This window comes from Delphinus delphis, chromosome 11 (assembly GCF_949987515.2).
Source record: "Delphinus delphis chromosome 11, mDelDel1.2, whole genome shotgun sequence".
Taxonomy (NCBI): Eukaryota; Metazoa; Chordata; class Mammalia; order Artiodactyla; family Delphinidae; genus Delphinus; species Delphinus delphis.
In genome coordinates, this window is record NC_082693.1 from 50,911,808 (window position 1) to 50,926,830 (window position 15,023).

Consider the following 15,023-nt stretch of genomic DNA (forward strand, 5'->3'; position numbering starts at 1 on the left):
AGGTCAATTATGCCTCAATAAAAAAATAGTGCTTACTGCTTTATAGGGTTAAAGTGAGAATTAAATGAGATAATTCATGCAAAGAACTCAGAACAGTGCCTGGCACACAAAAAGTGCTCAAAAACATTGACAATTATTACTAAATTCACAAAAATATCTACAGTGGAGGGGCACCCAGTTCTTCCATTGAGGTGCAGGGTAAAGATACATCGCTTAGGAGATCAGGTGAACTTGATTTTACTGATAGACTCAGCTGCATCAATTTATTAGTTTTGCCTTCTCATGACACGTATTAAATCCTCATTCTCTGTTAGGTCTTGCGCCAGGGCATTAGTTGATTTTAATCCAGTACTTGATCTGTCACCGAAGGAAAAAAGTTCACAGCGTTATTAAATCTCAAGTATATGCCAGGTCTTGAGAAAAGTTATTGTCAGAAACTAAACTAAGAAAGCCTTTAAAGGCGCCCAGATCAGGTGGGAAGGTGAGAAGGGCTGGGCATTGTGCCCGGAGTAGGTGAAGGAGGGAGCTCCCGGCCTCGGCCTATTGATGGGCGCTTAGAACCGGCACTATTTCGAGCCGGTGGCTGAATAGGATGCTACAGCTGCCCTCTTTTTGAGTTAATCACGTTCATAAACGTGAAGGTGTCAGCAGCCAGAGCGCCCTTCCCCCTCCGGGCTAAAGGCTTCATCCTGATTCGTTCTGGCCACATCCTGCTACTGGACGCTCTTCAGAGATCGCTCCCGGGCGTAGGCTGGGCTCACCTGCTGCAGGTGTCCCCAGTTATCGAGCGGCGTGGCCGCCGCCCTATCCTCCCCGCCCGGAGCCGAAGGGCGGCGCCGCGCGTACAGACCCGGGGGGAGGTCGGGCGCTTGGGGTATCCGGAGGCCGCTGGCGCTGCGCCCGGCCCAGGACACCCCCGGTGGGGCCGAGGCCGCGCCTCCTCCCGGAACTGGCCGGCGCGGCGTGGCGCCGCGGGAGGAACGGCGGGAGGAGCGGCGGGAGCCATGGAGGTCCTGCCCGCCGGCGGGGGCCGGACGGGGCTCTCGCAGCCTGAGGTGAGGCTGGAGGACGCGGGCCCCAGAGCGCCCCTGGTTGTAAACCTGCGAGGGGCGCCCCCGGCGGAGCGAGCGCGGGGCTCCCGGGACTCCTGGGAAGGCGAGGAGGACCCGGAGCCCGGCGAGCCTCGGGGCAGCTGCACGGCGTCCCTGGTGAGCGGGTTGCTCACCGAGCTGTACAGCTGCACGGAGGAGGAGGCGGCGGCCGGCGGGGGCCGCGGGCCCTGGGGCCGCCAGCGGCGCCGAGACAGCCTCGACAGCTCCACGGAGGCCTCGGGCTCCGACGTGTTCGTGGGCGGCCGCGGCGGCGCCGGCGACTCCCGTGTGCTACAGGAGCTGCAGGAGCGGCCGAGCCAGCGGCACCAGATGCAGTACCTGTGGCAGAAAGGTGAGGACCGGGGGAGGGGGTTCCCGGGAGCTTCCCGGAGCCGCGCCCCCGCTGGGACAGTCCGCGCTCTCCGGCTCACCAGCGCGCACCTGTGCTGATGGGCCGTGCGCCCAGATGTTAAGTTTGGGACGTCTCTTTTGACCTGGCACGGCTGGCCACAGTGTCACGGATTCATGACCAAGTTCTTATTGTACCCCCATCCCTTCTCGAGTTGTCGAGTGAAGCATCAGTTATCGGAATGGTACCAACGGGCCTCCCCCCTCCCCCCGTCCCCCATCCTCCTTGTGTTTGTGGAGGCCCAAGGGGAGAGGCAGTCCAGGTTCTAATTTCACCAGAACAGCTGTTAAGACAGGTTTGGAGTTTCCGATTTGTCTATCTGAAGTTATCTAGAGGGCCCTGGGAGAGAATAGAGGCGACTCTTGGGGCTGGTTTAAAAAAAAACAAAATCCACTTTTTAAAAATTTTATTTTACATCCACCTTCCTTGGCCACACCACTGAGAGAGTGTTTAACTAGTGAGGCAGAATAATTCAGTAATGCAGTTTCTAAGCAGAACGTGTGAAATCCATTTCTCAGAACGTCTGGTTTCAAGAAGCTCACTGGGTGGATTTTTTTTCCCCCTTGGGTGGAGGATTAGTGGAGGGCCCTAGGGCGTTGTCATTATCACAGCATTTAACTACCAGTACCTTCAGTTGGAGAGGTCGATCCCAAAAGGGCCTTGGCTTTGGGGGGAGAGGCTAATTTGGTTTCTTTTGTTATCAGACTCTGATGCTCTGTCCTAATTGAGATTTTTTTTTCCCTCAACTGTTCATAATAGATTTCCTTTCAGGCACTGACACAGTTATTACAGTTGTCTTTTGGTATAGATATATCAAGACCTCAATTTACAAAATGAAGTCAGGTGTGGAAAAACATGCTAAGCCACCATAACGTTTCTTGAGTTAATGTCCTTGTGGTAAATTACCAGGAAAGGGAGGAACAAGAATACTATGGATGGGTCTCTTGTCTCCTATTTGTAAAGTCAGCCCAGCTGGTGCGGGGATGGGGTGGGGGTGGGGGGTGGGGGTGGGGGTGGGGGTGGAACCTAACTAGAAAAGGAATAAATTTCCCTGCTTTCTGAAATCTGTGTAAACAGCTTTCAGCTTCCTCTTTTGGCTTCCTGGTGAGGATTTTTTTCCCAGCTGATTGTTACAAATGGCTTCCACCCCTCCAACCCCCGCCTGGGACTTTAGCTGGAGTTGTGCTCTTTAATTTTATACAATTATTTGGCTCTTCTCAGGGTGTTTATGCCAAGAGTTCTGCAGGGCAATAGTTCTTTCAGAATCAATTTTGAAGACTTATGATTTGGCTTTCTGTTTTTTACAAGGTTACTTACTTTTCATTACGGAGAGAATTTTGTGGATTAGTGATTTCCTTTTGGAAGAGGAAATTTGGCAAGCTAAAGTTTAGGGAAGACGTCACAGTACAGCTTTGGAAATACAGATTTCAAATAAGTGACCACTCTACTAATCATTCATAAGACCCGTAAGAGTCAGTTTTGCCCAAGTCTCAGTCTTTCTGCATGGTTAGCTATCTGCTGATCTCTTCCTTCCTTGTAGTCGACCCTATTAGAATGTACATGATGCCATATTATGATAGTCCTACACACGCAAACACACACATATATCCCTTTTCCTTCATCGATAAACATCATTAGAGTACTAAGAATAAGGAATCAGGTAATGGAAACAGCCGTCTACTTAAATAATTTTACAGCTTATTAGGTTATTTGATTGTTTTCAGGGTCAAAAAAATATCCCTCCTAACATAATATGTAGTTAAGACTATAATGTAGATAACCTGTGTATTAATTTGCTCTTCCCTCTGATACGGATTTTGTTGTAGGACCTATTTAGATATTCAGCATGCGTGGGTTGTTTATTTATGTGAGGCACCAAAATGGTTTCTCAGGAAATCTAGGCACTCTTTTCACTGTTGTCAGTAAGGGCGTGAACTTTGGAGTTAGCTTGAGTTAATATCCTGCCACTGTTCCTTACTAATTGTGTGACCTTGGGCAAGCTCTTTAACCTCTCTGAGTCTCATTTTCCTCACCTACAAATAGGGATAATAATACTACTACTTCATAGTCAGGCAGAGAAAAAAAAATATTATGTCACTTATGTGTGGAATCTAAAAAAATAATACAAATAAATTTATTTACAAAACAGTAACAGACACACACAGAAAACAAACTGATGGTTACCAAAGGGGAAAGGGGGTGGGGAGGGATAAATTAAGAGTATGGGATTAACAGATAGGCATTACTATATATAAAATAGATAAACAGCAAGGATTTACTCTATAGCACAGGGAACTATATTCAGTATCTTGTAATAACCTATAATGGAAAAGAATCTAAAAATATATATAACTGAACCACTTTGCTGTATACCTGAAACTAATACAATATTGTATTACAATACAATACAATATTACAATTACAATACAATATTGTAAATCAGCTATACTTCAGTAAAAGAAAATGCTACTACTTCATAGGGCTGTAGTGAGAATTATGTAAGTTAATGGGTGTGAAGTGCTCAATAAATGTTAGATATTGTTTTTATTATTATATACACTGGAATTCCTTAAAGAGGAAATTGTTCAGTTTGTCAGTTGATGATCTCATTTTTCCTCATTTATTGAACACTGTGTTAGGAGCTATGGCTGATGCTGTGGGACATAATAAAGATAAAGCAGACCTTATTTCTGTCTTCCAGATATTTATATACCAGCACATGTTGCTGTAAAAGACATTTTCAAGTTCAACTCTGAAGATTTTTCCTACATTGGACAGTACATATCATTCAGAAAATCATAGAGCTCTAGGTATCTGAAGAGTCACCGAAAATGACTCTTTTGTGGAAGGAAAGTGTAATTTGAATATAAGATGATGATATCCCTGTCCCTTTTGTTTCTGTTAATAGAGGGAAAAACTTTAAACATTCGAATTTGCTCTATTTGAAGGAATCTGGGATTGAAAGGTCTCTGGTGTCTTCTTGCTCGATTCCACGTTTAATCATCCTCAGAACCCAACTGTTTTCAATTAACCTAAGTGTGTTCTTACTTCTCATTATATCTCACCACATTTGAACTCAAGGTGAGAGAAATAGCTGGCTGTTTTTTTCTTCCTAACAGTAATTACTTATTCTTACTTTAGTGCTCTTTATATTAATGTTTATAAAGGCTATTCACATCTGTTTTTCAGAATAATCTTGTAGAATTTGAGACTTGGAGCACTGCCTTGCCTGAGATCACACAGATAAGTGGATTGATCCAAAGGCAATTCTTTTTAACTCAAGGTCAAATGCATTTTCCATAATGAGGTCAATCCAGTATGACGGCTGTTAAAGCAACCCTCACCCACTTCTCTGACATAGACCCCGGCAGTTCACTTCCTGTGATCTCTGGAATGTTTTTCTTACTTTTGCACACTTCTTTTGTTCTCTTCTGATCCTCTCTAGTTTCTCCAAATCCCTTTCCAAATGAGTAGATCCAAACCCCACACAGGACCCCTAATAAGGGCCTAGCCTGTGCCACGCCAAGTGGAAGGCTTTGCCTGCCTGACAGGTCACAGTATGGTGACTAATGAAGTGCGACATTAGTCATACTAATATGCAGTATGACAAACGAAACTCCCCAATTGTAATGATTATTCATATAGATGTTGTGGTCACTTCTGATTCCCAAGTCTTTTTTCATTTGTAGAAAAACTGCTGTTGAGAATATTAGTTTTATAGATGCGAACTGTCTTTTACTTATCTGTTTGAAGGACATATTTTCTACCATATTTGAAAATGAAATGTTGTACTCAATGTCAAGCTATGGGAAGGCTGTATATTTAAAACAAAACCATTATCACTACATTTATCTATATTAGAAAATGTGGTAATATTACTTTGATCATTTACAAAAGTGAGTGCTTTTAAAAAACATTTGTTATCAGCTGTTAGATTTATCATTGATTTAACAGACTAAAGATTCTTTTTCTGTAAGCTTACCGTCTGAGCACTTTAATGATAGAAAAAAATACATGCCGGGCTTCCCTGGTGGCGCAGTGGTTGAGAGTCCGCCTGCCGATGCAGGGGACACGGGTTCGTTCCCCGGTCTGGTAAGATCCCACATGCCGCGGAGCGGCTGGGCCTATGAGCCATGGCCGCTGAGCCTGCGCGTCCGGAGCCTGTGTTCCGCGAAGGGAGAGGCCACAACAGTGAGAGGCCCACGTACCGAAAAAAAAAAAAAAAATGCCAATTTTAAGGCAATGAAACAAATTTGAAACTAGAGCTGGATATCATAAGAGTCTTTGCTTACATGTTACAAGTAGCCTCAAGAATAAAATTATCTTACAGTCTTTGCATGGACAGGGCAAGAAATATTAACAGATGAGCGACTTATTTCATCAGAATCTTTCAGCTGAATGTTTACATGTAATCCTGGCTGAGAATCCAGGATTACTTGGTTTAAATGGATGTTCCAGAGATTTGTCTCATGATTGGTATCACATTGGAATTTGTATTCCTCTCAGGGTATTTATTGTTCTATTTTCCTGTTTCTTTACTGATAGACACAAATGAACTGAAGATGATCCTTCGAGAGCTAAAGTACAGGATTGGCATTCAGTCGGCGAAATTACTTCGGCAGCTGAAGCAGAAAGATAGGCTTGTGCACAACGTACAGAGGAACTGCGATGTTGTGACGGCGTGCTTGCAGGCTGTGTCTCAGAAGAGAAGTAAGTGCTGGATTGGGGTAAGCCCTTTTGCCACGTGGGACCGGAATGTTAGTGAAGCCACGTCAGTAGTCATTATGCTTTTGAATATATGTATTGAGAAGTTTTAAATGGAAGTCTATACCTTCAGAACTAAGAACGATGAACAACTCAGACAGCTTCCTGTATTTTTCAGTTAAAATGTATATTACATGTCTGATGTTACAATGTAGTTAGTTTTATTATTATAGATTTGAGGTAGCACTTCACTTTGACAATGGTTATTTTTGCCTGATGCTACATAATGACTAAAATCTTTACTTTTAAAACAGCAGCAAAGAGACACAACCTAAAAGGCATGTCTCTACTTTCTTATGCTGTGTTGCTCTAATAAGTGAATTAAACAATTGATTTAAAAGAAGGAGACTCTTGGAACAGGATCTTACAACTTGCTCTGAAATCCGAAAAGGACAACATAGTTTAACAAATTAAACCTGTCTCGTGGGTAATCCATTCATAAGTAAGAGATGCATGGTTTATTAACTGAGTTAAAAACAAAATATTAACTTACTAATCCATGTTAGATACTGGATATAAAAGCTTGTGAATTGATTTTTTAATTCTCCATGCAAGAGTTTTATGTTTTATTCTGCTAATGTTTCCCTATTTTTGTTTTTTATTTTTTATTAACATGCAGCGTGGCAGAACAGGTATGGTAAACAGAGGCACAATTATGTGTTTTGACAGAATGCCCGTGGCAGCTTTTTAGGTGCATGTGAAAGTTGCCTTTTCTTTTTCCTTTACCCTGTCACATTTTGTATGTAAAGTGACACTTACTAGAGTGTTTTTTTTTTAATTCCAAATGAAGATGTGTCTGTTTTCATAACACAATTTTTAGGGCTTGATTAGCTTCAGATAATAAAATTAATGACTTAAATTCCATTCTTATGTTTGTTATTAAAAGAAAATACTGTTTGCTTCCTCTCCTTTTATTATATCACTGTTATCCCCAAATTATTATTATGCTGTTTACTGAGGAAGGTTTCAACCTAATGTGTATTAAACGGAATACTTCTTATTGTTATAATGATGTAATAGTCCATACAAGAAGCAGGAATATAATTGAGTAGACTGGTTTTGAATAGGGTTTTCTGCAGAGCCAGACACTTGTCTGAAATAGGTAGAGAAGGAGGGTAGAGATATATAGATATACGTGTACATATATAGATATACATGTATAGCATATAGTACATGTATATCTATATATGTGTATGTATACAAAAAGCTGTCGTGTGTTATAAGTATTTGATATTTTTCCATGGATTCTGGTTGATTTCACTAGTGTCCAGTAAAAATGGTATTATTTTCCCTTTTTATTTTGAAATGTTTTGATTTTGATTTTTCTCTTCTCAACTGTGTTTTCATCTTCCCATTATTATTGTTTGTACCAGAAGTTAAAAGCACAAAGTGGTAAATGCATGGATTTGGATGTGTGGGAAAGTATAAGGGGGGGCGTTGGAGCCAGTGTCAGGAGACAGGAATGTCAGGCTAGCACAGGATCACAGGCTGGTAAGTACCAGAGACTGATAATCGTTTAGAGTTTCACTTTGCTTGACTGATGAAAGGACTGGCTTTTATGTCTTTTTAGAAAAATGTGTCCACACGCCCCCAATTTAATTTGTGGATTTGTGGGTGCAGCATTCCTATGTATTTTAGATTTTTGTCTCTTTACGTCCAGAGTTTTGCATGTCAGAGAATATGGGGTTAATGGCTCCTTTCCTTGGATTTCAGTTCCCCCCTGGGTAATAAGACTCTATTAAATGGAACAGAATTTTTTGTTGAATTAAGAAATAACAGTGTATTAGAATTATCATTCTCATCATGTGATAAAGTATTATGATGTAGACATTGTTAGAAATTTGACTAAGTGGTTATTTATCCATTTCAGAACTCCAGAGGTTAGATTTAAAAAATTAATTAATTAATTAATTTTTGGCTGCATTGGGTCTTCGTTGTTGCGCGCGGGCTTTCTGTAGTTGTGGCGAGCTGGGGCTACTCTTCGATGCGGGGCACGGGCTTCTCATTTTCGTGGCTTCTCTTGTTGCAGAGCACGGGCTCTAGGCGTGTGGGCTTCAGCAGTTGTGGCACATGGGCTCAGTAGTTGTGGCTCACGGGCTCTAGCACGCAGGCTCAGTAGTTGTGGCACGGGCTTAGTTGCTCCACGACATGTGAGACCTTCCCGGACCAGGTCTCGAACCCGTGTCCCCTGCATTGGCAGGCGGATTCTTAACCACTGCACCACCAGAGAAGCCCCGGAGGTTAGAAGTTTAGTGACTAAATGCCTGATTCCAGTACTTACCCATTTGTCCTCTTTCCTCAAAGTCAACTAATAACAAATATGTTTAATTAGATTAGTCACTGAACTTTCAGTTTAGTAGTGACTGTCAGTGATGCATTGCAATACAGCATACGTGTTGAATTGTTTGCATTTAATGTGCAAAAGTCAGATAACCCCTATTTTCCCCTCCATATGGATTCAGTGCTTATGATTCTTTCTATAAGTGACTTTTCCCCTTTTATAACACGCTGTAGAATTAAACACTTTTTTTTACATATACATGAAATATTTTTATTGTTGTTAGTTTTACAAAAACAGGGTCATATTATAGAATTAAACAATTTAAATCTTTTATTAAAATGGATTATTTCCTGTTGATACACCGAAGGGGATATATTAATTTTGAAATAAGAATCACAAGTGGATGATGAATCAGAAAGTGTGGATTATGAACCAAAATGACTAGATCATTTCTATTTCTAACACAGGTGATGTAACTGCTTAGACTTTTTGATTTTCTACACCAAGCCTTACGGTAGAATCCCTTTATTTTCAAACGGGTGAGAATAAGAGCAGGATCAATACTTGCCTTATAGCACAGCAGATTTTTCCCCTCGATTTTACCGTTTATCTAAGGGTAACCATAGTATAACCACTTCAATATTAATCTTAAAATGAATAATAAGAATAGTATCAGCAGCTACTCTTCACTAAGTATGTGCTTTATGCGAAAGTGTTGGTTTTATCTCTCATAGCAATTCCCAAAGTATATTGTCTTTAGGCACATTTTATTGGGAAATTGAGATTCAGAAAGTTTAGGTAATTTGCCTAGTGGTTGAGAAGGAATTTGAAGATAGGTATCTCAAAACTTCACTCTTTGGACCGTAAACATAAGAGGGGTCTGCTTTTTCTTAGCAATTAGATTGATACTTCTCTAATACTGGATTACTGTTGGAGCAATAAGAAATTTGTAACATACGAAGGATATAATACAGAGTTTCATGTTTATTAGAATATACTGCTTTAGCGCAGTTGGCACGTGAAGTAAATATCTTTTCTTGGCCATCTGGATTATGGAACGAATGTAGTGTGGTGTGCAGGAAAATCTACCCAAAGGCATTAAGATGATGGGAAGAATAAGGTGACTATTTGGCCGGGAGTTTGATTCTGATGATAAGATTTTTAAGTAGTTAGCTTATCCCGTGGTGTAACTATTTTTCCTGAAAACAGAAGGGAGGCCATCTTAATGATCAGCGTTGCCTAGTTCTACGGTTTTCTGCATTGGTATATTAAATGTTTGTTCTGCTGGTTGAGTTTGTGAAAGGTGTTATAGATCAAGTGATTGATCTAGATGATTCCAATCTAGTGGTGATTGGAAAACTGTGAAAAGAGAAAAGCATGAAAAAAAGGTGAATGTAAATGGAAGTATTATCTTTATTTTAGCCTGGTCTCTAAGTACAGGAATTTTAGGCAGCTTATAGACTCATTTTGTTAATGTGTCCACCCTGGCATCCTGATAATGTAATTAAATCTTGCTATCATAAATGCCTGGTAGAGACTGATACTTTTGTCAAACAGTGAGTGGCCTTTGTTCTTCTTTTTCTATGGGTCTCTTCTCTACAGTAGTACCTTGTCCTCTGCGGCAGAAGAAGGAATTTGTGTGACGCTGAGTTTGGTAATCACTGACATTCAACATTTTCCACTAAGAAACAATTCTCATTGTTTTTTAAAAAATTATAAAAAGTAATGCACCTAACCAGCTATCTACTCCTAGGTATTTATTTACCCAAGAGAATTGGAGATGTATATCCCCACAAAAATTGGTACATGAATGTTCATAGCAGTTTTTTTTTATAATAGCCAAAAAATGGTAACAACCTGAATGTCAATGGATGAATGGATGGACAAATGTGATACATCCGTATGATGGAATATTATTCAGCCATAAACAGGAATGAAGTTACTAATTCATGTTACAACACGGATGACCCTTGAAAACATGATGCTAAGTGAAAGAAGCAGGCACAAAAGTCCACATACTGTATGATTCTATTTGAAATGTTCAGAATAGACAAATCCATAGAAATAGAAAGTAAATTAGTCATTGCCAGGGCTTGCGGGTAGGGAGAATAGGAAATGACTGCTAACGGCATGGGTTTCTTGCTGGGGTGATGAAAATGTTGTGCTGTCAGATAGTGGTGTTGGTTGCACAATTCTGTGAATATACTAAAAGTCACTAAATTGTACAGTTTAAAAGGGTGAATTTTATGGTATGTGAATAATATCTCAATAAAAAGTGTTAAAATATAATAATAAAGAAACCTTGGAAAATACAGAAGTGTAAAAAGAAGAGGAAAAACCATTTTCTAAAGACAGTCTCTTAATGTTTTTGAATTTTTATGCAAGTGGTTTTTTAATATGAAGTTTTTCCAAAGTCGGTGTACTGTATAATATTTCTGTATCCTGCCTTTTTCATGTAACATATTATAAGCTGGTGCCATTGGCATAAATTATCATAAACATAATTTTGAATGATTAATGCACTACTTTTCAGTCTACCATTTTATTTTGTCACCACATTGTAATAGTGACGAATCTCCTTTCAGTTGTGAGTACAGAAACACAACTCAAACTGATTTAAGCAATAAAGGAAGTTGATGGGCTTACATAATTAAAAGTCCAAGGATGTGCCTTCAGGTGTAGCTAAATCAGGTAAATACAGGTGCTCAGAGAGTATCTTTAAGACATATGACTTCATCTCTTAGCTGTGCTTTCCTCTGTATTGGACAACACCAAAATGGCCAACAGCAGCTCCGAATCAGCAAACGTACCAGAAAGAACATCTTTTTCCGTAGCTCCAGAAAGTCCCATAATTTACTTTCCTTGACCTAGTTGGGTCACGTGCTTACTAAGACTCAACCCTTTTTTAAATGTATGTAAGAAGGGGTTAAGGTGATAAGTGCCATGGGGAAAAAAAAACCAACAGGAAAAGGCAGATTTGGAGTGGCCAACAATTGGTGTTTGTGTTGTCCTTTAAATTTTAACTCTTCTAGTGAGTGCTTTAGTGGCTGCGTGATTTTCATTTTCATTTTGCTGATTACTAACGTGGTTCAGCACCTCTTCATGTGTTTACTGACTAATTGTCTCCTAAGAAAAGGATTAGTCTCCTTTTTCTTATAGATTTGTAGGAATTCTTTATGTATTCTGAATATGAGTCTTTGTCAGATACATGTGATGCAAATACCTTCTCCCACTTTTTTGGCTTGCATTTTCACTCTCTTAAGAGTGTCATCTAGAGGGCATCTATGAACATTCCATTGGGAGTCATCCTTTCCTATCAGGCATCTCACCTGCGGCTTTGTGTGTTTGGTCAGACTTCTGGCATGTTTCGTTTCCTGTTGTTTAGTAAAGGTGCTGTTCCTGGGATGTACTAAACCAGGTGATTTTTCTTTTTTTTGATTTTTTCCTTTTGATTTAATATACTGAGAAAGAATTGGGGCTGTTAAGATCAATTTTAGGAGTGGTGTGTGTATTAAATAGTTATTCATTCTGGAACACAAGGACAGGATTGTAATAAAAGGAGATGGAACAGTTTTAAAAAAAAAGAGTGTCATTTGATGAACAAGAATTCTTAGTTTTTATTTAGTCCAATTTACTAGTCTTTTAGCTTCTTGCAGGGCCAGCTTCACGGGCATGTGATCTGTGCAGTCACTTGGGGCCCATGCTCATCAGGGCCCTACAATTGGTTTAATGCTCTGCTGTTGCTTTTCTTAGTGATTTTTGAACAAGGGGTCCCACAGGTTAGGTAACCAGTCCTGCCTTTATAGCTGGTGCTTTCTGTTCTCCCATTATATTTTCAGGAAGCTTTATTGTTTTGTTTTCAGATCAAAAGCCACCTAAAATTGATTCATTTTGTTCACATGAAATGAGAAAGGAGTCAAATTTCATTTTTGTCCAGAAAAAAAAAATTCATTTTTGTCCATGTGGACATCTAATTGACTCAGCACGGTTTATCAGAGACCATCCTTTTACCACTGCTCTGTGGTGCGATTTTTATATAAATTTCTATATGTGTGTGGGTCTATTTGGGGTCTCTTATCCTATTTTATTGTTTTATTTGTCTATCCTTGAGCCAATGCAACACTGTCTTAATTACTGCACTGTTTTGGTTTTTTTTTTTTTTTTTTTTTTTTTTTTTTGCGGTACGCGGGCCTCTCACTGTTGTGGCCTCTCCCGCGGCGGAGCACAGGCTCCGGAAGCGCAGGCTCAGCGGCCATGGCTAACGGGCCTAGCCACTCCGCGGCATGTGGGATCTTCCCGGACCAGGGCACGAACCCATGTCCCCTGCATTGGCAGGCGGACTCTCAACCACTGCGCCACCAGGGAAGCCCTAATTACTGCACTTTATAATAACTCTTACTCTCTGATAGTGTAGGTTCTTACATCTTGTTCTTCTTTAGGACTGTTTTGCTTATTATTGGCTTTTAGGGGAGAATTGACATCTTTACAATGTTGGGTCCTCCAATCCATAACTATGGTATTTAAAATTATTATTCAAATTTATTTGAATAATATTTTACAGTTTTCTATGCAGAGGTCTTACATATCTTTTACTATATTTATTCTTAGGTAATTGAGTTTTCTTGATGCTATTTTAAATTGGTACCTTTTAAGAAATTCATTTTCTATTTGTTTCTAGTACATAGAAGTATGATTGTTATCTGCATATTGGTACTATATCCAGTAATTTTACTTTTTCTTTTCTTGATTCTAATTATCTGTAAAATCATTTGTTTCTTCTAAGTATATAATCTTTATCATCTGTGAATACTGTCAGTTTTATGGATTTCTTTACCATCCTTTCGTTTATTTTTCTCGTCTTATGTACTGGCTAGGACCTCCGGTTTAATCTTGAATAGAAGTAGTGAAAATAAGATGAGAATTTTTGTCTTGTGTACAACCTCAGAAGGAAAGTTTTCTTTTTATCATTTCACCATTAAATACAATGTTTGCTGAAAGTTTTCTGTAGAAATCCTTTATCAAATTAAGAAAATTCTCTTGTCCAATTTGCTAAGATGCTGAATTTTATCACATACTTTATTGCTGTATTGAGATAATATGTTGAATTTTATATTTTTGTTGAATTTTAAAACAACTTTGTATTCTTGAAAAAAATCCTACCTAGGTCATTATATATATATATACACACACACACACATATAATATACATACGAATATATACGCATATATACACACACACAATATGTGTATGTACATACATATATACATTGCTAGATTTGATTTGCTAATATTTTGTTTATGATTTTTTATGGCTTGTTCATGAGTGAGATTAACTTATAATTTCCCTTTCTTGTAATGCTCTTGTCAAGTTTTGGGAGTCTCATAAAAGAAGTTACAGAGTACCCTCTTTTTCCATTCTTTGGAAGAGATTGTATAAGACTGGAATTATTTCTTTCATAAAAGTTTGGTAGAACTCACTGGTAAAATATTTGGGCCTGAAGTTTCCTTCATAGGAAGGTTTTAAATTATGACAACTTAAAAAATTATAGGATTATTTGTATTTTCTGTTTCTTTTTATATCAGCTTTGGTAAATTACATACAATTTGCTCATTTCACGTAAACTTTCACATTTATAGGCATAAAAATTTTAAGAATTTTTTTTGGTTCCTTTAGTGTTCTACAATATTAAAACAATATCACTGATTTAAATAGAAATTCACTTACTATTTAAGATATCTATTATAGAATGCATCACCATAAAGAAGAGTATTCTAATATATGTATATATATTAAAAAATAAGCAGAATCTATGTATGATATCTACCTATGAAGATTGAGTAATAAATATTACTGGCACATTAGAAGCCCTTGTGTGTTCCTCCCTGGCTGAAATCTCCTTTCTCCCCTGCGTTTGTGTTAATTATTCCCTCGCTTCTCTTTATAGTTTTTCTGCCTCTTGTACATATCCCTAAACAACATATAGTTTTGAAAAGCTGAGTAGCAAGCCCATGCCTAGTTGCGTAGGGAAAGGGTAATGTGGCTGCCTCTGTTAGAGAAAAGCTCTCAAAAGGTAAACCAAACCGTTTCTGGGTCACAGTCTGATGTTGGGTTCCTCAGAGAATTCACAGGAGCCCCTTCTGGGGGAGTCAGAGGGCAGGTCCTGTGGCATCTGCCAGGGCTGTGTTTTGGACTAGTTGATGAATGATCAGCTAAGCTGGAGGAGTGGACTGCTGCTTATTTTTGATTTGAAGCTCGCCAACATGGCCTTGCTCTTTCTCTCAGAAGTAGGTCCAAGCAGAACACTTTTGTGGGCATGGAGGGGAGTGGAGAACAGGCACTTTATCAGCACACTGTGAGATAAACAAGCACAGATGAGAATCTGGACCAGCTCACCTGGGCATTCTCACTTCGAGTTAGAAAAAGGGTCCAGTAGCAGGAAGCATCTTGTGTTGACTGCAGTCAACACAACTGTTGCCG

At 39.5% G+C, this 15,023-nt stretch overlaps 1 protein-coding gene across 1 annotated transcript in view; it reads left to right on the forward strand.

The window, feature by feature from the left end:
• The first annotated feature begins 1,004 nt into the window (after positions 1 to 1,004).
• TBC1D30 (TBC1 domain family member 30) overlaps positions 1,005 to 15,023 on the forward strand; it is an 85,959-nt gene continuing 71,940 nt past the window's right edge. Inside the window, exons 1-2 of the mRNA XM_060025161.1 lie at positions 1,005 to 1,443; positions 6,046 to 6,210. Of these exons, the coding sequence (XP_059881144.1) occupies positions 1,005 to 1,443; positions 6,046 to 6,210 (604 nt within the window). The remainder of the gene's footprint in view (positions 1,444 to 6,045; positions 6,211 to 15,023) is intronic.